This window comes from Meleagris gallopavo, unplaced genomic scaffold (genome assembly GCF_905368555.1).
Source record: "Meleagris gallopavo unplaced genomic scaffold, MGAL_WU_HG_1.1 scaffold_9, whole genome shotgun sequence".
NCBI lineage: Eukaryota > Metazoa > Chordata > Aves > Galliformes > Phasianidae > Meleagris > Meleagris gallopavo.
In genome coordinates, this window is record NW_028147023.1 from 94,231 (window position 1) to 120,927 (window position 26,697).

The window sequence follows — 26,697 nt, forward strand, 5'->3', positions numbered from 1 at the left end:
CCCCATATTTCCCCACATCCCCCCCATCCCACTCCCACACTACATCCCCCCACATCCCCCCCATCCCCCACCCCCCCACATCCCCTCCTATCTCCCCATCTCCCCCCATATCGCATCACTCCATCCCCCCCCCACACCTCCCACCCCCCCCACGTCCCATTTTCCCATTCCCATTTGTAGGACCGCACTCCACCCCCCGTTACCCCACAGCCTCGTTAACGACGCGCCGCTAATTAGCACCCACTGGGAGCCCCCCACGTTGGGGTTATGGGGCGGTGGTGGATCCCCCACTTATGGGGCTGGGAGGGGGTCAACCCTGCAGTGCAGTGGGGGGCGGTGGGCACGGAGCAGAGGAGCAATTAGCAAAGGACGGAGCTCGTTAGCGCTCATTAGGAGGGCCAGAGCGCAATGGGGACAGACGGACGATTTTAGGGTGAATTTGGGGGATTTTGAGCCAAACCAAAGCACCGCCGATGCCTTAAAGGGGCGGGGAGAGCCGGGGGCTCATTGGGGGCTGGGGGTCTCACGGCTGCGGGGTTCGCTTTGCCTTCGGGGTTTTTCTTATGGCTTTTGGGGCTTTTTGGGGCTTTTTTGGGGTTTCCGTGGTTTTTCTGCGCATTTTCTAACGGGGAACCGCAGAGCGCCGGCGGTTCTCATTAAAAACAATAACGAACCAGTCGTGCAAGTGGTGATGAACAACTGGCTGCAATGAGGGGCGTTGGGGGGGATGGAGCCGGGGGGGCAGCGCGCCGCCGCCCCATTGCTGCCCAGCATTTCTACTCCCAGCCCCAAATTCACCCCTTTTCTCCCCAAATTCTGCCTTTCTCCCCCAAATCGCTCTGCTTTCCCCCTCGACCCCCAATTCCCCGCATTTCACCCCAAATTCCCCACTCGTCCCCAACTCCCCCCGCCCCTCCCTCAGGCCACGCCCCAATTAGGCCACGCCCCCGCAACGAGCCACGCCCACTCCGCTTCCCGCCCTCCCTCCGCGCGCCTGCGCACTCCGCCGCCACGCGCGCCTGCGCGCTCCTCCTCCCCCTTTCACGCCGCCGCCGCGTGGGCGTGGCCGTGCGTGCGTCCGCACCGCGACGTCGCCACGCAGCGCGCCGCCGCGCCTTCCTATTGGCCGCCCGGCCACACGTGACGCCCCCCGTCGCCCCTCTCGCCCCCCCACCCCGCCCCGCGCCCCCCGGCCGCGCGCCCCTCTCCCCCCGCCCCCACCCGGCGGCGGCGGCTCCGCCCCCCGCGCTGCAGCTCGGAGCCGAACGGCGGCGGAGGGACCCGAAGGGCGCCGGAAAGGAGCGAAAGGAACCGAGCGGCGCCGGAAGGGAGCGGAAAGCGGCGAAGAGCGGCCTGGGCCGGGCCGGGCCCCGCCGCCGGGCCCGGTATGGGGCGGGGGGGGAGGAGGAGGAGGAGGAGGAAGGAGGGAGGGGGGGCGGCCCCACGATGCTCCGCTCCGCGCGCGGCCCCTCCCCCCCCCCCCAATTCCCGCCCCGCGCGGGGCTTTGTGAGCAGCGACAAAATGGCGGCGGTGAGCGGGAGGGGCGCGGGGGGGAGCGGGGGCTCCGTTCGTCGGGGGGGGCGGGCGCGGGAAGGGGGGGGGCGGGGAGGGAGGCGGAGGGCCCCCCCCGCGGCTCCGCGCCTTTCCCGCCGCCGCCGCTTTGTTCTCCGACGGCTGCAAATGGCCGCCGCCCCCCCGGCCTTTTTGGGGGGTTGGGGGGCGCGGAGATCAACTCCCCCCCCCCAAATCCCCTTTGCCGCCCCCCCCCCCCCATCCTCATCCCCGCCCCCCCCGGGCGGCACCGCTCCGTTATCGTCGCCCCCCTCCCCCCCGGCGGGACCCCCCCCATCATCAGCTTCATCACCGTCCCCCCCCGGGGCGCCCCCTCCCCATTCGTAATCGTTACCATCAGCACCGCCCCCCCCCGAAGGATCCCCCCCCGTCGTTACCCCCCAAAGAGCCCCCTCCCATCATTGCTGCCCCCCCTCAAATAGAGTTCCCCATCATTGCCCTTTTAAGGGTCTGCCCCCATCGTTGCCCTTTTAAGTGTCCCCCCCCATCGTTGCCCCCCTGAGGGCCCCCCCCCCAAAGATCATCCCCTCCAGAAGTCCCTCCCCCACAACCCCCCCCATGAAGTGGTTCCCCTTCATCATCATCCTCTCAAAGCCCCCCCATCGCCCCCCAGGTGGTCCCCCCATCATTGCCCCCTTAAGGGGTCCCCCCCAATGATCAATCCCCCTCAAGAAGTCCCCCCCCATTACTGCTCCCCCCCCCCCAGCGAAGTGTTCATCCTTCATCATCATCCCCCAAAGGGTCCCCACCCCCATCATCACCCCCCCAGGCGGTCCCCCCATCATTGCCCCTTTAAGGGACCACCCCCCATCACTGCCCCCTTAAGGGATTCCCCCCCCCCCCATCATTGCCCCCCCTGAGGGCTCCCCCCCATCACCTCTCAGATGTTACATCGCCCCCCCAGCCTGGAAGGGGGTTGTGGTGCTGGTTATGGGATCCCATGGATCCGCCCCCCCCCCCCCCCCCAGGTCCTTTGGGATCTTTTGGGTGCCCTCCCTGCATCCCCCCTCCTCCCCCCCCGTGTCTGCAGACCCCCGGGACAGCACTTATGGGGCTGTGCCCCCCCATTATGTCCCCCCACATTGTATCCCCCCCCTCCACTTGTGGCCCCCCCCATCCTCCTCTTCGTTCCCCACATCCACAGCCCCCCGGAGCTACAGGGCAGCCCATGTGGGTCTGTGTGCCCCCCCTTGTCCCCCCCCATTGCCCCCCCCATTGCGTTCCCCCCCGCTGTCCCCCCCTGTCCCCTCCTTTGTGACCCCCCTGTGCCCCCCCCTCGTGCCCCCCCCCGTATCCCCTTACGTCCTCCCCATTTTGTCCCCTGATGCCCTCACTCTGTCCCCCCCACCATGGGGCTCCGTCCCATCCCCCCCCACAGTGCCAGAAAACCATAAAAAAACCCTTTTTCTCCCCAAAACACCATTGGGGACCCCCCCCCTCCCGAGGATCCCCCCCCAGGCCCAATTTCTGCCCCCATTTCACCTTTCTCCCATCAGTGGTGACACCGCTGCCCCCCAGGGAGTTTCTGTGCGAGGAGCTTTGAACCAATTCTGCCGCTTTTGTCCCCAAACTGGGGGGGCTGGGGGGCTGCGCTCCCCCTAGAAGTGGGGGCGGTGCTGGGGCTGCCCATAGGAAGGGCAGGAGTTCAATCTGTGGGTCGCGGTGCGGCCCGGCTGTAGGGGACCCAGCGTGGGGCTGGGGGTGGAAGGGGAATTTTATGGGAAAAGGGCAGAAATGGGGAAAATGAGCGCGGGAGCAGCGATGTGGGGTCGGAGGTGCAGCAGCGATGTGGGGTCGGAGTCCCAGCAGTGATTTGGGGTCGGAGGTGCAGCAGTGATTTGGGGTCGGAGGTGCAGCAGCGATTTGGGGTCGGGGTCCCAGCAGCGATTTGGGGTCGGAGTCCCAGCAGTGATTTGGGGTCGGAGGTGCAGCAGTGATTTGGGGTCGGAGGTGCAGCAGCGATTTGGGGTCGGAGGTGCAGCAGCGATTTGGGGTCGGGGTCCCAGCAGCGATTTGGGGTCGGAGGTGCAGCAGCGATTTGGGGTCGGGGTCCCAGCAGCGATTTGGGGTCGGAGTCCCAGCAGTGATTTGGGGTCGGAGGTGCAGCAGTGATTTGGGGTCGGAGTCCCAGCAGCGATTTGGGGTCGGGGTCCCAGCAGTGATTTGGGGTCAGAGGTGCAGCAGCGATTTGGGGTCGGGGTCCCAGCAGTGATTTGGGGCCTGGCGCCGTTTTGGGGGGAGCCAATGGAAGCAGCATCGTGCGGAGCTGCGCGGTGCTGCTGTCACTGCGGTCGCTCCCCAAAGCGTGCAGGGCCGTCCCCGTCTGCTCCAGCTCCAATTAACGCCGGGTGCTAACAAGCTGCCGCCACGAAGCGCACGTGGGGCCGGTCGAGGTGTTGCCCCTCTGGAGGCGATTTTGGGGAGCAGGGATGTTTTGGTGCCGGGGAACTGAGGGCGGTGCCCCCCCCCGACGGCCCCCGTAGCGGCGCTGGGATTTCGGTGCCATCCGACGGCTGTGGGCATTTCCTGGTGCTCCGCCTGCGTCTCTGCCAGTGCGTCCTGCAAAGGAAGCGCCGGGGGGGGAGGGAGGAGGAGGAGGAGGAGGAGGAGGAGGAGGAGGAGGAGGAGGAGGAGGAGGAGGAAGATCCGCTCTCGTGGGTCCCACCGAGCAGCCACTCGTTTGTGTCAGAGCTGCGTTTAACGACCCCGGGACGCTGCTGTGTGCGGAGCGGAGCTGCGTGGGCTCAGAGATGAGCCACAAACGGGGAATTTTCCCATAAATGGATCCCCAAACTTTGCAGGCATCACCTGGGAACGGCACCGCGGAGCCCACAGCCCACGGAGACCCCAAACGGCGGGGATGGGAGCGGCCCCGCGGGCGGCTAACGAGCACCGCGCTCATTAAGCTGCGGGGCAGCGGCAGATCTCCTCGTTAGGTGCGATTAACGAGCTGCCGGCCGCCCTTCTCGTTGCAGATCTGTTCGGATCGCGCTCCCGCCCGGCGCGCTGCGCTGGCAGCGTCGCTGTGAGCAGCACCAGGAGCTTCGCGCGGCCGCGGGCCCACAAACGATGGTAAGGGGCTGCACTGCTCCCCCCGCCCCCGGCGCCAGGCCCTGAGCTCAGCCGAGCTGAGCCGAATTGAGCCGAGCTGAGTTGAGCTGAGCTGAACCAAGCTGAGCTGAGCTGAACCGAGTTGAGCTGAACTGAGCCGAGCTGAGCTGAGCTGAGCTGAACCAAGCTGAGCTGAGCCCGAGTTGAGCCGAGCTGAGCTGAGTTGAGCTGAGCTGAGCTGAATTGAGCCAAGCTGAGCTGAACCGAGTTGAGCTGAGCTGAGCTGAACCGAGTTGAGCTGAATTGAGCCGAGCTGAGCTGAGCTGAACTGAGTTGAGCTGAGCTGAGCTGAGCCGAGCTGAGCTGAGCTGAACTGAGTTGAGCTGAGCTGAGCTGAGCCGAGCTGAGCCAAATTGAGCCGAGCTGAGCTGAACCAAGCTGAGCTGAGCCGAGCTGAGCCAAATTGAGCCGAGCTGAGCTGAACCAAGCTGAGCTGAGCCGAGTTGAGCCGAGCTGAGCTGAGTTGAGCTGAGCTGAGCTGAATTGAGCCAAGCTGAGCTGAACCGAGTTGAGCTGAGCTGAGCTGAGCCGAGCTGAGCTGAGCTGAACCGAGCTGAATTGAGCCAAGCTGTGCTGAGCCGAGCTGAGCTGAGCCGAGCTGAGCTGAACCGAGCTGAGCCAAGCTGAGCTGAGCTGAACTGAGCTGAATTGAGCCAAGCTGAGCTGAGCCGAGCTGAGCTGAACCGAGCTGAGCCGAGCTGAGCTGAGCTGAACTGAGCTGAATTGAGCCAAGCTGAGCTGAGCCGAGCTGAGCTGAACCGAGCTGAGCTGAACCGAGTTGAGCCGAGCTGAGCTGAGCCGAGTTGAGCCGAGCTGAACTGAGCCGAGTTGAGCTGAGCTGAACTGAGCTGAGCTGAGCCGAGCTGAGCTGAGCTGAACTGAGCCGAGCTGAGCTGCCCCCGTTGCTCCCAGCGCCTGATGCGGATCTTCGTGAACGACGACCGCCACGTGATGGCGAAGCACAGCGCCGTGTACCCGACGCAGGAGGAGCTGGAGGCCGTGCAGAACATGGTGTCGCACACCGAGCGCGCCCTCAAGGCCGTCTCCGACTGGATCGACGAGCAGGAGAAGGTCGGCGGGGAGCAGGCGGAGGCGGAGGCCATGGAGACGGCCGCGGAGGAGGAGAACAAGGAGGGAGGGTAAGGAGGCGGCTGCCCCGCGGCGTCCTGCCTTGGGGTCCCGAGATGCCCAGCGTTGGGGTCCCCGCGTTGTTCTACGTTGGGGTCCTCGAGTTCTCCAGCTTTGGCTTCTCTGAGCTGTTCAGTGTCGGCGTCCCTGAGATGTTCAGCATTGGGTCCCCAAGGGGTCTTTGGGCGTTGGGTCCCCAAGGGGTCTTTGGGCGTTGGGTCCCCAAGGGGTCTTTGGGCATTGGGTCCCCAAGGGGTCTTTGGGCGTTGGGTCCCCAAGGGGTCTTTGGGCGTTGGGTCCCCAAGGGGTCTTTGGGCGTTGGGCCCCCAGGGGGTCTTTGGGCGTTGGGTTCCCCAGCATCTTTGAGTGTGGTTCCCCCAAGGGGTCTCTGATCATTGGGCTCCCCAATGCTTTTGAGTTTTGGGTTTCCCAAGGGGTCTCCAAGCGTTGGGTTCCCCTGAGGGGTCTCTGAGTGTTGGGTTCCGCCGAGGGGTCTTTGAGGGTTGGGTTCTTCGACATTTTTGAGTGTTGGGTTCTTTGAGGGCCCTTTGAGCGTCGGTTCCTCAAGGAGTCTTTGAGTGTTGGCTTCCCCACCGCCTCTGAGCGTTGGTTTCCCCAGGGTTCTTGGGGTTCCCTGATGTCTTTGAGCATTGGCTTCCCTGAGTTGGTCAGCCTTGGGTTCCTGACTTTTCTAGCTTTGGGTTCTCTTGGGTTTTTCAGCGTTGAGTTCCCCCAGGATGTTTGAGCGCTGAGTTCCCCAAGGGCTCTTTGTTTGTTGGGTTCCCCAACATCTTGGAGCATTGCTTCCCTGAGCACTGGGGTCCCCAATGTTTCTGAGTGCTGGGATCCCTGAGGGGTCTTTGAATGTTGGATTCCCTGCCATCTTTGAGCGCTGTGTCCTTGAGGGGTCTTTGAGGGTTGGCTTTCTCAACATCTTTGAGTGTTGGGTTCTTTGTGGAGTCTTTTGAGCGTTGGGTTCCGTGTTGTCTTTGTCCCACGCCTGTTGTGTTCCCAGGGGTCTTCCGTCATTGGGTTCCCAGAGGGTTTTGGAAGCGTTGAGTTTCCCGAGGGATTTTGAGCACTGGGTTCCCCAAATCTTTGAGTGCTGAGTTTCTCTTTGAGCCGTGGGTTTCCCAAAGTGCTTTGAGTGTTAACCCAACGTCTTTGAGCGTTGGGTTTCCCATATTTTTAAGTGCAGTTGGGTTGCCTGAGGTCTTTGAGTGTTGAGTTTCCCATGGGGGCTTGGGGCGTTGGGATCCCTGTGGGGTTTTGGGTTCTGGGATCTGTGTGGGGTTTGGAGCGTTGGGTTTCCCAAAGTCTTTGAGCGTCGAGTTTCCCATATTTTTCAGTGCGGTTGGGTTGCCTGATGTCTTTGGGTGTTGGGATCCCCATAAGCTTTGGGATATTGGGATCCCCATGGGATTTGAGGTGTTGGGATCCCCATAGAGTTTGGGGTGTTGGGATCCCCATGGGGTTTGAGGTGTTGGGATCCCCATAGAGTTTGGGGTGTTGGGATCCCCATGGGGTTTGAGGTGTTGGGATCCCCATAGGATTTGGGATATTGGGATCCCCATGGGGTTTGAGGTGTTGGGATCCCCATAGGATTTGGGATATTGGGATCCCCATGGGGTTTGAGGTGTTGGGATCCCCATAGGATTTGGGGTGTTGGGATCCCCGTGGGTTTGGTGTGTGGGGTTTCCCACGTTTCTGCGCTGTCCCCGCAGGGATCAGAAGGCGGCGGAGCAGCTGACGCGGACCCTTCGTGGCGTGATGCGCGTGGGGCTGGTGGCCAAAGGGCTGCTGCTGAAGGGGGACCTGGACCTGGAGCTGGTCCTGCTGTGCAAAGACAAACCCACCTCCGAGCTGCTGCAGAAGGTGGCCGACAACCTGGGCGTGCAGCTGGCGGTGAGTGCGGCGGGGCTGCGGCGCTCGGTGCCGCCGGTTCTCCCGGCACGACGGCGCTGAGCGGCGCGCTGCGTTTCAGGCCATCACCGAGGACAAATACGAGATCATCCAGGCGGTCGGCGACGCCGCCATCGTCATCAAGAACACGAAGGAGCCGCCGCTGACGCTGACCATCCACCTGACGTCGCCGGTGGTGCGGGAGGAGATGGAGAAGCAGCTCGCTGGAGGTACGGCGCGCGGCGGCCGCCCGCGGGCGCTCCGAGCCCCACAGACGTTCCGTTCTGTTCCGTTCCGGTTCCCTCCTGGAGAGGCTCCCCAGCGTGGGCCCCGGTGGGACGCTTCTCACCTTGGGGGGGGTCCACGTCTGGGTGAGTTCCGAGCTGCCCAGCGCCCTCCAGGCGGGAGCCGTGAACCCGAGCGGCGCCTCCCGAGCGGCGCTTCGCTCCTTCTGTCCTTTTTTTTTATGGTTTTGTTTCTGTTTTTCATTTCCTTTCACTTTGGCCGTTGGTTTTGCTCACCCACCACGTTCACACGGCGCCGCGCTGCCCCCGGAAACGCCGGGGATGCGCCCAGAGCGCCCGAGGGATTGCATGCCCTGCGACGGGGCGGCTCCGCGCTGTGTGCTGCAGCAAAAGGGAGTGCAGCCCTGCAGCCCTGCTGCTCTGCTCACCTGTAGCACCCCTGCAGCAGCGCAGAGCTTTGGGTGACTTTGCTGCCCCCATTTGGCCGCTGATCCGCCCCACTGGGAGCCGCAGGCGCTGAGCTCTGTGCCGGCCCTGCGCCTTTAGCCTCATCTAGAACCCTGGTGCTCAGCACTGGCTGCACACCTGTAGTGTTACCTAGAACCCTGGTGCTGTGTGCCGTTAGCCTTATCTAGATCCCTGGTACTCAGCACTGGTTCCACACCTCTGGTGTTATCTAGATCCTTGGTGCTTTTGCCTTTAGCCTCATCTGGAACCCTGGGGCTCAGTGCCAGCCGTGCACCTTTAGCCATATCTAGAACCCTGAGATTAAGTGCCGGCCCTGCACCTTTAACCTCATCTGGAACCCTGGTGCTCAGTGCCAGCTCTGCACCTTTAGCCTTACCTAGAACCTGATGTCCAGCACCAGCCCTGCCCTGTGGCATTACCTAGAACCCTGATGCCCAGCCCTGCCCCTAGCATTACCTAGAACCCTGGTGCTCGCCGGCCGCGCTCCCGTTTTGCTGCAGCACGCTCCGGGCCGCGCAGTCGGTGCTGTCCGTTCTGCCGTTGGATGTCTGACCTCTCCCAAGCCTTCGGTTTGTCCGTTTTAGGGACGTTGGACCTTTGACCAACAGGACGCTGTCTGTCACTGCTGGGCCGGGCAGTTCCCCTCCGGGCCGAGGGCTCCTGGATCCCGGCGGAGCTCCGCCCCCGTCCCCCCACCCCCACAATTACTCGGCGGGGGCCGCTTGCACCCCCCGCCCCCCGCAGCTCCTCCGGGAGCCTCCCGTGTGCCCCGCAGCCCCTCTTTGTGCCCCACTCCGCTCACAGCGAGGCCGAACGCCCGGAGCCGGAGCTCAGCCGCCCGCAGGGGGCTGCCCGTCCCCCCCCCACTGACAGAACCCCCCTTGGTCAAACTGTGCCTTGTCTTCTTATTCCATCCACGACTAGAAACGCTATCAGTCACCGACTCCCCGGACGTTCTGGACAGGCAGAAATGCCTTGCTGCCTTGGCGTCACTGCGGCACGCCAAGTGGTTCCAGGTTTGCATTTTGTTCTTCTCTTTGTCTTTAAGTAGCAAACGTGTAAACCTTAAACCTTAGCGGGGCTCTCGGTTCGGTTTAACGCCGGTAGCCGTGCCGGACTTAGCGCCTGTCGGCGGGACAGCCGCTAACGAGGCACGCGTTAACGAGCCGGAGTCACAACGGAAGCCCCGTAACGATGCAGAGGCGCGCGGCCGCGCTGTGCCGGGAGCTCCGCTCTCCCCCGCGCTCCGCCGCCTCGAATTGCCGCGTGGAATTCTGTTCCCTTTGCCCGAGGAGCACCGAGCGCCGCTGGCGTTCCATTGAGCGCTTCTGCTTCTGCTTCCCGTTCCAGGCCAGGGCGAACGGCCTGAAGTCGTGCGTCATCGTCATTCGCGTGTTGAGAGATCTGTGTACCCGGGTTCCCACCTGGGCGCCGCTCCGAGGATGGGTAATGCCGCCTTGTGGCTCGCCGGGGTCCGATCGGTGCGCTTTGGGGCGGCCCCCTCCGCTCCCCCCCTTCGAGCCCCACCTGCGGCACAGGAGGGACGTGGGGCGGCCGGAGGTGATGTGGGGCGGCCGGAGGTCGGAGCGGCTCCGTGGGGCCGGGCTGAGCGCTGGGGTGCGCGGCCCGGGTTGGGGGATGCGGCGCGGCGCCCTTTGGGGGCCTGGAAGGACCTTAGAAAGAGGAGGAGAGCGGCCGTGTGGGGGGAGGCAGCGCAGGAGGAGGGGGAGAGGCTCAAAGAGCTCCGGGAGGGGATGTTGGGGGCGGCTGTGGGGGGAATCCTTCACCCAGAGGGCGGTCAGAGCGCGGCGCCGCAGCCCGGAGCTGTGGGTGCCCCAGTCCCAGAGGTGCCCACGGCTGCAGGTGGGCCCTGAGCTGCTGGAGGGGTCCCTTCCAACCTAACTGTGCTGAGATCCCGTGGTTCTGTGAGCTTTCAGGACCCTCCCAGCACAAGCTCAGCCCATTCCGTGGTCCTGTGATCTTTGAGGACCCTTCCGACCCAAACCCAAAACCCTTCTGTGGTTCTCTGGTCTTTGAGAGCTTTTCAACCCAACCCAACCCCATTTATTATTGCACGGTTCTGCAGTCTCTAAGGACTTTTCCAACCCAACCTTTTCTGTCAGGTGGTTCTGTGGCCTCTAAGGACCTTTCCAACCCAAAGCCACCGTATTCTGAGGTTCTACAACCTTGAAGGACCTTTCCAACCCAAGCCCAACATATTCCAAGGCTCTGCAGCCTTGAAGGACCCTTGTAACCCAACCTGTTCCAAGGCTCTGCAGCCTTGAAGGACCCTTGTAACCCAAACCCAACCCATTCCCAGCTTTTCCAAACTTTAAGGACCCATCCAACCCAAACTCAAACCCATTCCAAGGCTCTGCAGCCTTTAAGAACCCTTCCAACCCAAGCCCAACCCACTTCAAGGTTCTACAACCTTGGAGGACCCTTCCAACCCAAACCCAACTTATAACAAGGTTCTTCAACCTTTAAGGACCTTTCCATTCTAAACTCAAACCATTCTGAGGTGCTACAACCTTTAAGAATTGTTCAAACCCAACCCATTCCGTGGTTCTACAACCTTTGAGGACCCTTCCAAACCCAACCCAACAGAACCCAAACCTGTTCCGCGTTCTCTGACTTTGGAGGCTCCTCCAGCCCTTCCTGTTGGGTTCCATGCACCCACGACCTTTAAGGTCCCTTCCAACCCAACCCAACCATTCCATGGTTCTACAACCTTTAAATACTTTTCCAACCTAAACCCGTTCCATGGTTCTGTAACCTTTAAGGACCCTTCTAACCCAAACCCAATGCATACCGAGGTTCTACAATCTTTAAGGACCCGTCCAAACTCAACACAACCCATTCCAAGGTTCTACAACCTTGAAGGACCCTTCCAGCCCAACCCCAAACCCATTCTGAGGTTCTGCAACCTTGGAGGACCCTTCCAGCCCAATCCCAAACTCATTCTGAGGTTCTATTATCTGGAAGGACTCCTCCAACCCAACTCCAAACCCATTCTGAGGTTCTGCAACCTTGGAGGACCATTCCAGCCCAATCCCAAACCCGTTCTGAAGTTCTGTTACCTGGAAGGACTCCTCCAACCCAACCCCAAACCCATTCCAGGGTTCTGCAACCTTGGAGGACCCTTCCAACCCAACCCCAAACCCATTCCGAGGTTCTGCAACCTTGGAGGACCCTTCCAGCCCAATCCCAAACTCATTCTGAGGTTCTATTATCTGGAAGGACTCCTCCAACCCAACTCCAAACCCATTCTGAGGTTCTGCAACCTTGGAGGACCCTTCCAGCCCAATCCCAAACCCATTCCGAAGTTCTGTTACCTGGAAGGACTCCTCCAACCCAACCCCAACCCCATTCCGAGGTTCTGCAGCCTTGGAGGACCCTCCCAAGGCACCCTCTGTAGGACTCTGGGATTCCCCCCAAATCCAAGCGCCCACGTCGGAAAGTGGAAGCGAGTTTTAGGGGCAGAAGGGCGGCTTTGTGTCCGCGCACCGCTGGGAGCCCCCGGCCGCGTCGCTCCCCACGCCTCCCCCCTCTTCTCACCTCTCCCCCAATGTCTTCCAGCCGCTGGAGCTGCTGTGCGAGAAATCCATCGGCACCGCCAACAGGCCCATGGGCGCCGGCGAGGCGCTGCGCCGGGTGCTGGAGTGCCTCGCCTCGGGGATCGTGATGCCAGGTTAGGTGGTTCTCTGCATCCCAGCGCCGGCGGAGCTCAGCCCCCCGGGGGCGCGGGTGCTCCGTTCCTCGGACCCTCCTTTGCCCCGCGGCGCTGCGGGGTCCCCGCGGCTCTGAGCGCCCGCCCCCCGCCCCCCGCCCCCGGCTAATTGTGCTCGTTAACGAGTCCCGGCGAGGGTCAGAACGGCGGACGGATCGCAGCCGGTGTTCTCGGAGAGATGAGTGTCGGTTGATGCCGAGGGAATACTTAGTTTAGTTTCTCTGGAAGCACCAGGATAATTCTCTGCATATCTTCCTTGTTTCCTGCCTTCAGATGGTTCTGGTATTTATGATCCTTGTGAAAAAGAAGCCACTGATGCTATTGGGCATCTAGACAGACAACAAAGGGAAGATATCACACAGAGTGCTCAGGTATAGTTTTGCCTCCAGATGTTACAAAACTTGCTCAGTTCGCCTGACTCCGAACTCCCGTGTTGGTTAACGGTGGCCCCGCTGAGGTCGGTGTAATTAGTTAATGGCCGACCCCTAAACGATGCCCCGGGCCCCGCGCCCAGAAGGAACGCGTAGCTCGGCCCAAGCAGAGGCAGAGATGCAGGTTCTAATAGCGACTCGCTGCCGGCGCCCGTCTCTCGGGTCGAGCTCGGACCGCTCCACGGAGTCCTCTGCAAAGCGCTGAGGATTTTGGAGGGGTGGGTAAAGCGTTCCCAGCAGCGCGGTGGGAGCGTTGCGTGCGGCCCCGTCACCGCCTCTGCTCTCTGCAGCACGCGCTGCGGCTCGCCGCCTTCGGCCACCTGCACAAAGTGCTGGGGATGGACCCCCTCCCTTCCAAAATGCCCAAGAAACCAAAGAACGAGAACCCCGTGGACTACACGGGTACGTAGCGCCGGGGGGGACGGCGGCCGCGCTGCCGACGGCTGCGGCTTCCCGTCCCCGGAGCTCAGCGCCGCGCTTCCCGCTGTTGCAGTCCAGATCCCTCCCAGCACGACGTACGCCGTCACCCCGATGAAGCGGCCCATGGAGGAGGACGGCGAGGAGAAGTCGCCCAGCAAGAAGAAGAAGAAGATTCAGAAAAAAGGTACAGAGCTGACGAGAGGTGGGTGCCGCCGCCCCGGGGCCGTGCGGTGCGGTGTCGGAGGAGGAGACGCCGACACGGCCGCCGCTGCTTCTGCAGAGGAGAAAGTGGAGCCGCCGCAGGCCATGAACGCCCTGATGAAGCTGAACCAGCTCAAACCCGGGCTGCAGTACAAACTGGTGTCGCAGACCGGCCCGGTGCACGCGCCCATCTTCACCATGTCCGTGGAAATCGACGGCAGCACCTTCGAGGCGTCGGGGCCCTCCAAGAAGACGGCCAAGCTGCACGTGGCCGTGAAGGTGGGCGCCGCGGGGCGGGGGGGAGGGGAGGGGAGGTGGGGAGGGGGCTCCGCCGAGAGTCCTGGGGGCCGGCGGTGGGCCTCAAACCAGCGGGGCGCCCTGGCGGCCGGGAGGGCCGGCGCTGCTCCGGTGGCCAGCGGCTGACCAACAGGCGGCCGGATGGTTGACGGTGGGCCGACGGTTCTTCCTCGTGGCCGGGCCCGGCGTCGGCCCGTTGTTGGCCAGCTGTCGAGCGAGGGCCGACGACAGCAGTGCGCGCTGGTGGCCAAGTGGGCCGGCGGCCAACAGCTGACCGAGGGTTGAGCGGGTGGTTGGCCGCCAGCCAGCGGTGTGCGTTCCTTGGCCGGGACGGCCGGTAGCTGCCCGGTGGTTGCCCTGAGAGCCAGGAGGGCCCAGTGCTGCTCCAGTGCCAGCGGTCGACCGCCAGCCGGGCAGATGTTGACCCTGAGGCAGCAGGGTTCGCTTACGGCCGAGATGCCCAGCGGTTCCCACTGGCCGCCCGGTGACCGACCGCGAGGCAGCAGGGCGCCCTGGGGGCCAGGAGGGCCGGCGGCGTCCTGGGCTGCGCCACCCGGAGCCGGGCGGGAGCTGCTGCTCCTCCCTGTAAGGCCGCAGCCGGGGCGCTGGGCCCGGGGCCGGGCTCCCAGCTCAGGGAGCGGCTCGGAGGTGGGGGGGCTCCGGAGGTCCTTCGAGCCCACAGCTCCGCGGCGTTGCTTTCCATGGGGAGAGAGACCCGTGGCTGTGCGCCCCAACGACGGGGAACCCCGCTCCTCCAGGTGCTGCAGGATATGGGGCTGCCCACCGGAGCGGAGGGCAAAGAATCCGGCAAAGGCGATGAGTCGGCGGAGGAGACGGAGCAGAAGCCGGTGGTGGTTCCTCCTCCGCCCGTTGTGGAAGCGGTTTCTACACCCAGCGCCGCTTCTCCTCCTTCGGATCAGACCTCAGAGGTGGGGGTCTGGTGGGGCTGGGGTCCGGAAGGGCGATACTGGGGGTGGCGCTTGGGTTTGGTTGGACGTGTTGGGGCCCGGAGGGGCTGTGGGGCTCTGATGGTGCGGCGTTGGGGTGCGGAGGGGCGGTGGTGGGGTCTGGGGGGCTGTGGGGTGCGGAGGGGCGGTGGTGGGGTCTGGGGGGCTGTGGGGTGCGGAGGGGCGGTTCTGGGGTCTGGGGGGCTGTGGGGTGCGGAGGGGCGGTGGTGGGGTCTGGGGGGCTGTGGGGTGCGGAGGGGCGGTGGTGGGGTCTGGGGGGCTGCGGGGTGCGGTGGGGCGGTGGTGGGGTCTGGGGGGCTGTGGGGTGCGGAGGGGCGGTGGTGGGGTCTGGGGGGCTGTGGGGTGCGGAGGGGCGGTGGTGGGGTCTGGGGGGCTGTGGGGTGCGGAGGGGCGGTTCTGGGGTCTGGGGGGCTGTGGGGTGCGGAGGGGCAGTGGTGGGGTTTGGGGGGCTGTGGGTGCGGAGGGGCGGTGGTGGGGTCTGGGGGGCTGTGGGGTGCGGAGGGGCGGTGGTGGGGTCTGGGGGGCTGTGGGGTGCGGAGGGGCGGTGGTGGGGTCTGGGGGGCTGTGGGTGCGGAGGGGCGGTTCTGGGGTCTGGGGGGCTGTGGGGTGCAGAGGGGCGGTGGTGGGGTCTGGGGGGCTGTGGGTGCGGAGGGGCGGTTCTGGGGTCTGGGGGGCTGTGGGGTGCAGAGGGGCGGTGGTGGGGTCTGGGGGGCTGTGGGTGCGGAGGGGCGGTTCTGGGGTCTGGGGGGCTGTGGGGTGCGGAGGGGCGGTTCTGGGGTCTGGGGGGCTGTGGGGTGCGGAGGGGCGGTTCTGGGGTCAGTGGGAAGCGGGCGGTTGGGGTCCCGCCGTGACGCGGCGTTGGCGTGCGGCAGAACGTGAAGCAGCAGGGACCAATCCTGACCAAGCACGGCAAGAACCCGGTGATGGAGCTGAACGAGAAGCGGCGCGGGCTCAAATATGAGCTCATCTCCGAGACGGGCGGCAGCCACGACAAACGCTTCGTCATGGAGGTGAGGCCCCATCCGCCCAGTGCTCGCCCCACAGCCGCTGCCCCACGGCGCTGGGGGGAGCGAGACGTCCCCCAGCCCAGATGCCAACAGCCCCCCCCCGGCTCTGGGCAGAGTTCTTCCAACCCAGATACCCGCGGCCCCACGGCTTTGGGTCGGAGAAGTCCTGTGACCCAGATACCCACAGCCCCACGGACTCGGGGGGATCCTCCGACCCAAATATCTCCACCCCAACGCTGCGGGGCTCCTCCGACCCACAGCCCCACAGCTCTGGGGAGAGCTCCTCCGTCCCTCCCGGAGGCGCTGCGGGTGGCGGTGGATTTTGCGGGGTCCCTTTTTGGTTTCAATGACCCCCCGTTCGGAAGGTGGAGGTGGACGGGCAGAAGTTCCAGGGAGCCGGTTCCAATAAGAAGGTGGCCAAAGCCTACGCCGCGCTGGCAGCGCTGGAGAAGCTCTTCCCCGACGCCCCCGTCGCCATTGAGCAGAACAAGAAGAAGAGAACCCCTCTGCCTGCCAGGGGAGGGCCCAAGTTCGCCGTGAAGGTGAGGAGTGCTGCCCTGTGGGGGTCCGGGCTGAGCCCTGCGCCTCCGTCCTGCCGTTCCGTGGCGTTGTGACCTTTAAGGACCTTCTGACCCAACCCAACTCAGTCCATGGCGTTGTGACCTTTAAGGACCTTCTGACCCAACCCAACTCAGTCCATGGTGTTGTGACCTTTAAGGACCCTTTGACCCAACCCAACTCAGTCCATGGTGTTGTGACCTTTAAGGACCCTTCTGACCCAACGCAACTCAGTCCATGGCTCTGTGACCTTTAAGGACCTTTTGACCCAACCCAACTCAGTCCATGGTGTTGTGACCTTTAAGGACCCTTCTGACCCAACCCAACTCAGTCCATGGTGTTGTGACCTTTAAGGACCCTTCTGACCCAACCCAACTCAGTCCATGGTGTTGTGACCTTTAAGGACCTTTTGACCCAACCCAACTCAGTCCATGGCTCTGTGACCTTTAAGGACCTTCTGACCCAACCCAACTCAATCCATGGTGTTGTGACCTTTAAGGACCCTTTGACCCAACCCAACTCAGTCCATGGTGTTGTCACCTTTAAGGACCCTTCTGACCCAACCCAACTCAGTCCATGGTGTTGTGACCTTTAAGGACCTTCTGACCCAACCCAACTCAGTCCATGGTGTTGTGACCTTTAAGGACCTTTTGACCCAACCCAACTCAATCCATGGTGTTGTCACCTTTAAGGACCTTTTGACCCAACCCAACTCAATCCATGGTGTTGTGACCTTTAAGGACCTTTTGACCCAACCCAACTCAATCCATGGTGTTGTGACCTTTAAGGACCTTTTGACCCAACCCAACTCAGTCCATGGCTCTGTGACCTTTAAGGACCTTCTGACCCAACCCAACTCAGTCCATGGCGTTGTGACCTTTAAGGACCTTCTGACCCAACCCAACTCAGTCCATGGTGTTGTGACCTTTAAGGACCTTCTGACCCAACCCAACTCAGTCCATGGTGTTGTGACCTTTAAGGACCTTCTGACCCAACCCAACTCAGTCCATGGTGTTGTGACCTTTAAGGACCTTTTGACCCAACCCAACTCAGTCCATGGTGTTGTGACCTTTAAGGACCTTTTGACCCAACCCAACTCAATCCATGGTGTTGTGACCTTTAAGGACTTTTTGACCCAACCCAACTCAATCCATGGCGTTGTGACCTTTAAGGACCTTTTGACCCAACCCAACTCAGTCCATGGCGTTGTGACCTTTAAGGACCTTTTGACCCAACCCAACTCAGTCCATGGCGTTGTGACCTTTAAGGACCTTCTGACCCAACCCAACTCAGTCCATGGCGTTGTGACCTTTAAGGACCTTCTGACCCAACCCAACTCAGTCCATGGCGTTGTGACCTTTAAGGACCTTCTGACCCAACCCAACTCAGTCCATGGCGTTGTGACCTTTAAGGACCTTCTGACCCAACCCAACTCAGTCCATGGCGTTGTGACCTTTAAGGACCTTCTGACCCAACCCAACTCAGTCCATGGCGTTGTGACCTTTAAGGACCTTCTGACCCAACCCAACTCAGTCCATGGCGTTGTGACCTTTAAGGACCTTCTGACCCAACCCAACTCAGTCCATGGCGTTGTGACCTTTAAGGACCTTCTGACCCAACCCAACTCAATCCATGGCTCCATGACCTTTAAGGACCCTTTGACCCAACCCAACTCAATCCATGGCTCCGTGACCTTTAAGGACCTTTTGACCCAACCCAACTCAATCCATGGCTCTGTGACCTTTAAGGACCCTTTGACCCAACCCAACTCAATCCATGGCTCTGTGACCTTTAAGGACCCTTCTGACCCAACCCAACTCAATCCATGGTGTTGTGACCTTTAAGGACCCTTTGACCCAACCCAACTCAGTCCATGGTGTTGTGACCTTTAAGGACCCTTTGACCCAACCCAACTCAGTCCATGGCGTTGTGACCTTTAAGGACCCTTTGACCCAACCCAACTCAGTCCATGGTGTTGTGACCTTTAAGGACCTTTTGACCCAACCCAACTCAGTCCATGGTGTTGTCACCTTTAAGGACCTTCTGACCCAACCCAACTCAGTCCATGGTGTTGTGACCTTTAAGGACCTTTTGACCCAACCCAACTCAATCCATGGTGTTGTCACCTTTAAGGACCTTTTGACCCAACCCAACTCAATCCATGGTGTTGTGACCTTTAAGGACCTTTTGACCCAACCCAACTCAATCCATGGTGTTGTGACCTTTAAGGACCTTTTGACCCAACCCAACTCAGTCCATGGCTCTGTGACCTTTAAGGACCTTCTGACCCAACCCAACTCAGTCCATGGTGTTGTGACCTTTAAGGACCTTTTGACCCAACCCAACTCAGTCCATGGCTCTGTGACCTTTAAGGACCTTCTGACCCAACCCAACTCAATCCATGGTGTTGTGACCTTTAAGGACCCTTTGACCCAACCCAACTCAGTCCATGGTGTTGTGACCTTTAAGGACCTTTTGACCCAACCCAACTCAGTCCATGGTGTTGTGACCTTTAAGGACCTTTTGACCCAACCCAACTCAGTCCATGGTGTTGTGACCTTTAAGGACCTTTTGACCCAACCCAACTCAGTCCATGGCGTTGTGACCTTTAAGGACCCTTCTGACCCAACCCAACTCAGTCCATGGTGTTGTGACCTTTAAGGACCTTCTGACCCAACCCAACTCAGTCCATGGCTCTGTGACCTTTAAGGACCTTTCCAACCCAACTCAGTCCATGGCGTTGTGACCTTTAAGGACCCTTTGACCCAACCCAATGTGGTCCATGGCGTTGTGACCTTTAAGGACCTTTCCAACCCAATCTATTTTATGCTTCTGTGTTTCTGTGTCTTTTAAGGACTCTTCCAATCCAACCCATTCCAAGGTTCTGCAACCTTTAAGGACCCTCCCAACTCAACCCAATCTTTCCATGGCTCTGTGACCTTTAAGGACCCTCCCAGCTGAACTCAACCCGTTCCCTATTTCTGTGACCTTCAAGGACTCCCCAACCCAACCCAACCCAACCTATTCCATGGTTCTGTGACCTTCAAGGACTCCCCAACCCAACCCAACCCAACCCAACCATTCCATGGCTCTGCATCCTTTAAGGACCTCCCCAACCCAACCCAACCATTCCAAGTTTTTATGACCTCTAAGGACCCCCCCAGCCCACCCCAACCGTTCCGTGTTTCTACAACCTTCAAGGACCCCCCAGCCCACCCCAACCAACCAACGCACGCTCTCTTTGCAGCAGCACAACCCGGGTTTTGGGATGGGGGGTCCCATGCACAACGACGTCCCCCCACCGCCCAACATGCGCGGCCGGGGCCGGGGCGGCAACATGCGGGGCCGCGGGAGAGGCCGGGGCGGCTACGGGGGCAACCACGGCGGCTACATGAACGCAGGTGAGCCCCCACCCGGCTGCCCCAAAGAACGACGGCACACGGCCCCGTTTCCCCATTTCTGAGCCTTTCGGTGTCCCGCAGGCGGCGGCTACGGGAGCTACGGCTACGGGGGGAACTCGGCGACGGCGGGATACAGTAAGTGCCCCTCCTTGCCTTGCCTTGCCTTGCCTTGCCTTGCCTTGCCTTCCCGTCCGCCGGGTCCCGATGGGCAGAGCTCGTTTCGTTGTGGTTTTCTCGGTGTTTCTGGGCGGCGGTGACAGAAAGACGCCCTTAAAGGCGCTCCGCCAAATCGGGGTCGGTTTTGTTCTCTGCGTGGAGCCGCGGCTTCGGGTGGGGACCCCAGAGCCCCCGGCGCTGGTCTTTGGAAGGAGCCTTCAGGGGGGGGGACAGAGCAGAGCGACCTGCGCTCGTGTGGCGCTTCGTGCCACCCCCCGCCCCATCTAATGCCTCTCTCTGCTCTGTCTCCCCCTCTTGTAGGTGACTTTTTCACAGACTGCTCCGGCTTTCATGATTTTGGGGCTCCATAGACCGTCCCAAAGCGTTGCAAAAACACGCAGCCCCCCAGCCAACAGCCCAACCCAACCCCACCGAACCCAAAAGGCCTTTCCCCCCGTTCCTCCACCTCCAAACCCAAAGCGTTGGTGCCGTTGTCCCGCCCGTCGCCGGCTGTCCCAGCAGCGGCTCTGCCCCGCGGACGGGGCTCTGCTCCACCCGGCGTCGCTCGGCGTTTTGTTTTTGTGGGACGGATTCCTTTTAGCCCTTAAACCCAAGGCGGCATCGCGATGCAGACGCGGCCCCGGAGCCTTTTAACGAACCTCTGTCTTAATTCCCAGCGGGTTTTGTATCGATTCGAGCCTTTTAATAAATCCCGGGCGTTGGGTCCGTGCCTCTCCGTCGCGGGAAGACCTGGGGATGCTCTGAGCGCGGCCGCGGGGTTAATTAGTGCTCAGCAATTAACTGCTGGGGGCGAGGCGGCGGTGGGAGCGCTGTGTTTTCGGCGGTTCTCGGTGCGGACCCACGGCTGGGGGCGATGGGAGCGGGGTGTGGGGCGGGGGGGATGTGTGGGTCTGGGGGCCGGGGGTCCTCTGCCGTCTGCGGGAGCGCAGCTCTGCCCCCCCTCAGCTCCTCAGCACCTTTGGTGGCCCCCCCCCCCGCTGTCCCTGGGCCTCTGCCCCCAAGTTCTGCCCTTGGCTGTCGGTTGGGGCCGTGATGAGCGTCAGCCCCGACCCAAGGGCTGCAACCCAGTGGGCCCAACCCCAAAACCCCCAACCCAAAACCCCCAACCCAAAACCCCCAACCCCAAACCCCCAACCTCAAACCCCCAACCCCAAAACCCCCAACTCAAAAACCCCCAACCCAAAACCCCCAACCCAAAACCCCCCAACCCCAAAACCCCCAACCCAAAACCCCCAACCCCAAAACCCCCAACCCAAAACCCCCAACCCAAAACCCCCAACCCAAAACCCCCAACCCAAAAACCCCCAACCCAAAAACCCCCAACCCCAAAATCCCCAACCCCAAAACCCCCAACCCCAAAACCCCCAACCCAAAAACCCCGACCCCGGAGCCCCAAACGAAAAGCTCCAACCCAAGGACCCCAGCCCAAGAGCCCCAACCTTGGGCTCAATCCCAAGAGCTCCAACCCAAGGACCCCAACCCAGGATCCCAACCCAGGATCCCAACCCAAGGACCCCGACCCCAGGACCCCAACCCAGGACCCCAACCCAGGACCCCAACCCAAGGACCCCAACCCAGGACCCCAACCCAGGACCCCGACCCCAGGACCCCAACCCAGGACCCCAACCCAAGGACCCCAACCCAGGACCCCGACCCCAAGCTGTCATTGCTGGCAGTGCAGCAGCTGAGGCCGAGCTTCGCGGTGCGCCCCATGGTGAGACGGTGGAGCTCTCGGTGATTTGGGGCCTCGGTGATTTTTTGACCCCGCGTTCCCCAGCTCCGCAGCAGGGGGCTGTTGGAGCAGCAGGGGGGCCGTTGGAGCAGCAGGGGGCCGTTGGAGCAGCAGGGGGCCGTTGGAGCAGCAGGGGGGCCGTTGGAGCAGCAGGGGGGCTGTTGGAGCAGCAGGGGGCCGTTGGAGCAGCAGGGGGGCCGTTGGAGCAGCAGGGGGCCGTTGGAGCAGCAGGGGGGCGTTGGCTTGGTTCCTCGTTACGGTAACGAGGTTCCTCCTGGCCGGCCGCCAGCCGCGCCTCGGGGGCTTTTCTGAGGGCGTTCGGTGCCGCTGTTGCGGCGGCGCTGGGGGCACAGCAGAGCTCAGCCCGGCACGCTGGGTCAGAGCGCGGCTCCGGGAGCCCTGGGGTCGCGCGGTGGGTTGGAGGTGGAGGGTGCCGGGGTCCCGGGCTGTTCTGCGATGGGTTCCGCCCAGCCGGGGCGGCTCTGCGTGGCTCCGTCCCATTCGGGCCGTTCTCTGCCGGTCCGTTTCCAACCCGGGGTATTTTGTGAGGGTTCCACCCGACTCGGTGGTTTTCTGATGGCTCCCACCCATCTCGGGCCGTTCTGCGCTGCTTCCCTCCCAGCCGGGAGGTTTCCGGTGGCTTCTTCCCACTTGGGCTCTTCTCTGGTGGCTTCCCCCCACCTTGGCTGGTTCTGTGCTGGTTCCGTCCCACTTGGGCGCCTCTGCGGTGGCTGCTGTCCCACTTGGGTGGTTCTGTGTTGAGTTCAGTCCAACGTGGGATTTTCTGTGATGGTTCTGTGGTGGTTCCGCCCCATTTGTGAGGTTCTCTGTTGGGTTCCCCCCAACTTGGGTTGTTCTCTGGCGCTTCCCTTCCAAGTCAGCCGATCCTCTGATGGGTTCTGCCTGCCGTGCCCCCTTCCGTGCCCCCTTCCGTGCCCCCTTCCGTGCCCCCTTCCGTGCCCCCTTCCGTGCCCCATCCTGTGCCCCCTTCTGTTCCCATCCCGTCCCCATCCCGTTCCCCATCCCGTCCCCATCCCGTCCCCATCCCGTCCCCATCCCGTTCCCCATCCCGTCCCCATCCCGTTCCCATCCCGTTCCCCATCCCGTTCCCCATCCCGTCCCCATCCCGTTCCCCATCCCGTCCCCATCCCGTTCCCCATCCCGTCCCCATCCCGTCCCCATCCCGTTCCCCATCCCGTCCCCCATCCCGTCCCCATCCCGTCCCCCATCCCGTTCCCCATCCCGTCCCCATCCCGTCCCCATCCCGTTCCCCATCCCGTTCCCATCCCGTTCCCATCCCGTCCCCATCCCGTCCCCATCCCGTCCCCATCCCGTCCCCATCCCGTTCCCCATCCCATTCCCCATCCCGTCCCCATCCCGTCCCCATCCCGTCCCCATCCCATTCCCCATCCCGTCCCCATCCCGTCCCCATCCCGTCCCCATCCCATTCCCCATCCCGTCCCCATCCCGTCCCCATCCCATTCCCATCCCGTTCCCCATCCCGTTCCCATCCCGTTCCCCATCCCGTTCCCCATCCCGTCCCCATCCCGTTCCCCATCCCGTTCCCATCCCGTCCCCATCCCGTCCCCCATCCCGTCCCCATCCCGTCCCCATCCCGTCCCCATCCCGTCCCCATCCCGTTCCCCATCCCGTTCCCCATCCCGTCCCCATCCCGTTCCCCATCCCGTTCCCCATCCCGTTCCCCATCCCGTCCCCATCCCGTTCCCCATCCCGTCCCCATCCCGTCCCCATCCCGTCCCCATCCCGTTCCCCATCCCGTTCCCCATCCCGTCCCCATCCCGTTCCCCATCCCGTCCCCATCCCGTCCCCATCCCGTCCCCATCCCGTATCCCATCCCGTCCCCATCCCGTCCCCATCCCGTCCCCATCCCGTATCCCATCCCGTCCCCATCCCGTCCCCATCCCGTCCCCATCCCGTTCCCCATCCCGTCCCCATCCCGTTCCCCATCCCGTCCCCATCCCGTTCCCATCCCTTTCCCATCCCGTCCCCATCCCGTTCCCCATCCTGTCCCCATCCCGTCCCCATCCCGTTCCCCATCCCGTTCCCATCCCGTCCCCATCCCGTCCCCATCCCGTCCCCATCCCGTTCCCCATCCCGTCCCCATCCCGTCCCCATCCCTTTCCCATCCCTTTCCCATCCCGTCCCCATCCCGTTCCCCATCCCTTTCCCCATCCCGTTCCCATCCCGTCCCCATCCCGTCCCCATCCCGTTCCCATCCTGTATCCCATCCCGTCCCCATCCCGTCCCCATCCCGTCCCCATCCCTTTCCCATCCCTTTCCCATCCCGTCCCCATCCCGTTCCCATCCTGTATCCCATCCCGTCCCCATCCCGTCCCCATCCCGTCCCCATCCCGTTCCCCATCCCATCCCCATCCCGTCCCCATCCCGTTCCCATCCTGTATCCCATCCCGTCCCCATCCCTTTCCCATCCCTTTCCCATCCCGTCCCCATCCCGTTCCCATCCCGTTCCCCATCCCATCCCCATCCCATCCCCATCCCGTCCCCATCCCATCCCGTTCCCCATCCCATCCCCATCCCATCCCCATCCCGTCCCCCCCCCGCAGCCCTGACTCCCGCTCTCCCCGCAGGCCAGTTCTACAGCAATGGCGGTCACTCCAACGCGGGCGGCGGCGGCTCCTCGGGCTTCGGCTCGTACTACCAGGGCGGCGACGGCTACAGCTCCGCCGCGGCGCCCAAACACGGCGGCAAGAAGCAGCAGCACGGCGGGCAGCAGAAATCCTACGGCTCGGGGTACCAGAGCCACCAGGGCCAGCAGCAGCAGAGCTACGGCCAGAACCAGTACGGCAGCTACGGCGGGCCGCAGGGCAAGCAGAAGGGCTACAGCCACGGGCAGAGCGGCTACTCGTCCTACTCCAACTCGTACAACTCGCCCGGGGGCGGCTCCGATTACAGCTACGAGAGCAAATTCAGTGAGTGGGGGGTGGAACGGGGGCGGGGGGATTGAAGGGTGGGGGTGGGGGCTGGGGGTGGGGGCTGGGGGTGGGGTCGGGTGGTGGAGCCGGGTGGGTTTGCCGTCGAGTGAGGATGGGGGCAGTTTTGGGGGCGGGGGGGGGGGGCGATGTTTCCAGAAGGGTCCGTGGGGCAGAGCTGCGCCCTTTAGGGGTGGGCGTGGGGTTTTGGAGGGCCGTCACGGGACGCCGGCTGTGGGATTCGCGCAGCGTGGGCCGGTCGCCCCCCACGGCCCGGCGGCGGTCTCGGCGCTCACCCCCCCCCCCCCCTCCCCCCGTTTCCCCCCCAGGTTACGGCAGCGGCCGCGGCAGCGGGGGCAGCGGCTACTCGGGGGGCTCTTCGTATTCCGGCTCCCACGGCGGGGGTTACGGCGGCGGTTCGGGGGGCGGCGGGGCGTCGTACCAAGGTAAGGCAGGTCAGTAACGCCGCCGCGGCCCCCCCGCCCCTCGCGGTGCCCCCGGCGGCGCTGACCCCCCCTTTCCCCCCCAATTGCAGGCGGTTACTCGCAGTCCAACTACAACTCGCCCGGCTCGGGGCAGAACTACAGCGGCCCCCCCAGCTCCTACCCGGCGGCGCAGGGCTACGGGCGCAGCGAGCACAGCATGGGCTACCAGTACAGATAGACCCCCCCGCCCCCCGCCCCCCGCCTTCGGTTCCGTGGCATCGCCGCGTTCCCCCCCCCCTCCCAACCCCCCATCCAACACCGCGTCGCCGCCGGCGGTCCTTCGTAGGGCGTCTCTGTAATTAATGGTTCGTTAGTCGCCGTCGCCGTTTCGTCTCGATAGGGTTTGAGTTGGTTCCCCCCCCTCCCCCGAATCCCGCCCCCCCCGCCCCCGCCCCCCCTATTTAATTGGTGTTAACGCCGCGCGGCGGCGGCTCCGTCCCCACCGGGGCCGCGGAGTCGCCGCTTTTTTTCTGTCTTTTATCGCGTTTTTGGGTGTTTTTTCCGTTTTATAAAAGTGACCATTTGGGGTCGGAGCAGCGGCCGCAGTTTGGGGGGGGGGGGGGGGGGGGGGGGCGGGGGGGGTCGGAACCCCGGAGCTGCGCCGGGCGGGGAGCAGAGAGAATAAAACACCGACTGTGGAGGGTCTGCATCAGCACTGCGGGGGGGTCTGACAGCAACCCTACAGCTGTGGGGTCACCGACAGCCATGGGGTCACCAACCCCGCACCCATGGGGTCACCAACCCCGCACCCATGGGGTCACCAACCCCACACCCATGGGGTCACCAACCCCGCACCCCTGGGGTCACCAACCCCGCACCCCTGGGGTCACCAACCCCGCACCCATGGGGTCACCAACCCGACACCCATGGGGTCACCAACCCCACACCCCTGGGGTCACCAACCCCGCACCCATGGGGTCACCAACCCCGCACCCATGGGGTCACCAACCCGACACCCATGGGGTCACCAACCCCACACCCATGGGGTCACCAACCCCGCACCCATGGGGTCACCAACCCCGCACCCCTGGGGTCACCAACCCCGCACCCATGGGGTCACCAACCCGACACCCATGGGGTCACCAACCCTATACCTGTGGGGTCAGCAGCACCCATCATGTCACCAACACGGCCCCCATGGGGTCACTGGCACCGCGTCTATGGGGTCATCCTGACCCACACCCATGGGGTCACCAATGCTACATTTGTGGGGTCACCAACTGCACCCATGGGGTCCCTGACGCTGCCCCTATGGGGTCATCCTGCCCCCACACCCTGGGGTCCCTCCACCATCACAGCTGCCAGCGCTGTCACCCACCGTGACCCACGGTGTCACCGTGCAGCCCCACACCTCACCGGCCCCTGCGTTCCCACGGCCCCCCACCCCCTCATCCCCCCCATCCCCCCCCTTCCTCTCTGGGCGGTTTCTCTGGGTTCCCGTTCAGCTCCTGGGGTGCAACTGTGGGACGATGGGGGTCAAGCAGGGGACAACTGGGGCACAACTGGGAGCAGCTGTGGAATAATGGGACACAGCTGGGGGACAACTGGGGACGGGGCGGGGAAGTGGAGCTGTGGGGCGGAGCTGTGGGTCCCTGCAGGGCTGCGGAGGCGCCGTGACCCCGCGCTGCGTCCCACCTTTGTTTGCCGACTTCGGGAACAATTAAACCCCGGGGGTTAACGAACCCCTGGTCTGCGCCAGCCGCGCCCCAAAGCTGCCCCACTGCTGACCCCTGGCCGCCCCACAGCTGCTGTGTTTGAGCCAGGGCCGAATCTGGGGACACCAAACCCATAGGGGTGTCCCCAGCCCCACAGCTGTGCCCCCAGCCCCATAGAATGCCACCGATCTCACAGAGGTGTCCCCGGCCCCATGGAGGTATCCTCGGCCCCATAGCTGTGCCCCCAGCCCCACAGA

The 26,697-nt window shown here is 63.3% G+C and overlaps 2 protein-coding genes across 7 annotated transcripts; one reads left to right on the forward strand and one right to left on the reverse strand.

The window, feature by feature from the left end:
* The first annotated feature begins 1,204 nt into the window (after positions 1–1,204).
* Positions 1,205–25,318, forward strand: ILF3 (interleukin enhancer binding factor 3). Of its 6 annotated transcripts, none has more exons than XM_085215212.1 (20): positions 1,205–1,385; positions 4,549–4,645; positions 5,597–5,823; positions 7,537–7,717; positions 7,797–7,944; positions 9,352–9,443; positions 9,778–9,873; positions 12,007–12,118; positions 12,431–12,528; positions 12,879–12,990; positions 13,082–13,210; positions 13,289–13,488; positions 14,265–14,435; positions 15,347–15,484; positions 15,847–16,023; positions 19,290–19,440; positions 19,522–19,575; positions 23,959–24,300; positions 24,630–24,755; positions 24,836–25,318. In XM_085215212.1, exons 2-20 carry the CDS (start codon positions 4,643–4,645, stop codon positions 24,961–24,963), a joined length of 2,685 nt encoding a protein of 894 aa, XP_085071338.1. In that variant the 5' UTR covers positions 1,205–1,385; positions 4,549–4,642; the 3' UTR covers positions 24,964–25,318. The 6 variants fall into 6 exon arrangements, with proteins under 6 accessions (XP_085071338.1, XP_085071337.1, XP_085071340.1 ...); XM_085215211.1 differs by having other exon boundaries at positions 1,206–1,385; positions 19,287–19,440; XM_085215214.1 differs by having other exon boundaries at positions 1,206–1,385; positions 13,082–13,192; positions 19,287–19,440.
* Positions 16,022–19,291, reverse strand: LOC146541963 (uncharacterized). The gene is made up of 2 exons (XM_085215229.1): positions 18,787–19,291; positions 16,022–18,742 (listed from the first exon to the last, which is right to left on the reverse strand). The coding sequence occupies exon 2, from the start codon at positions 17,679–17,681 to the stop codon at positions 16,560–16,562; it is 1,122 nt and encodes a 373-aa protein (XP_085071355.1). The 5' UTR covers positions 17,682–18,742; positions 18,787–19,291; the 3' UTR covers positions 16,022–16,559.
* Positions 25,319–26,697: the final 1,379 nt, after the last annotated feature.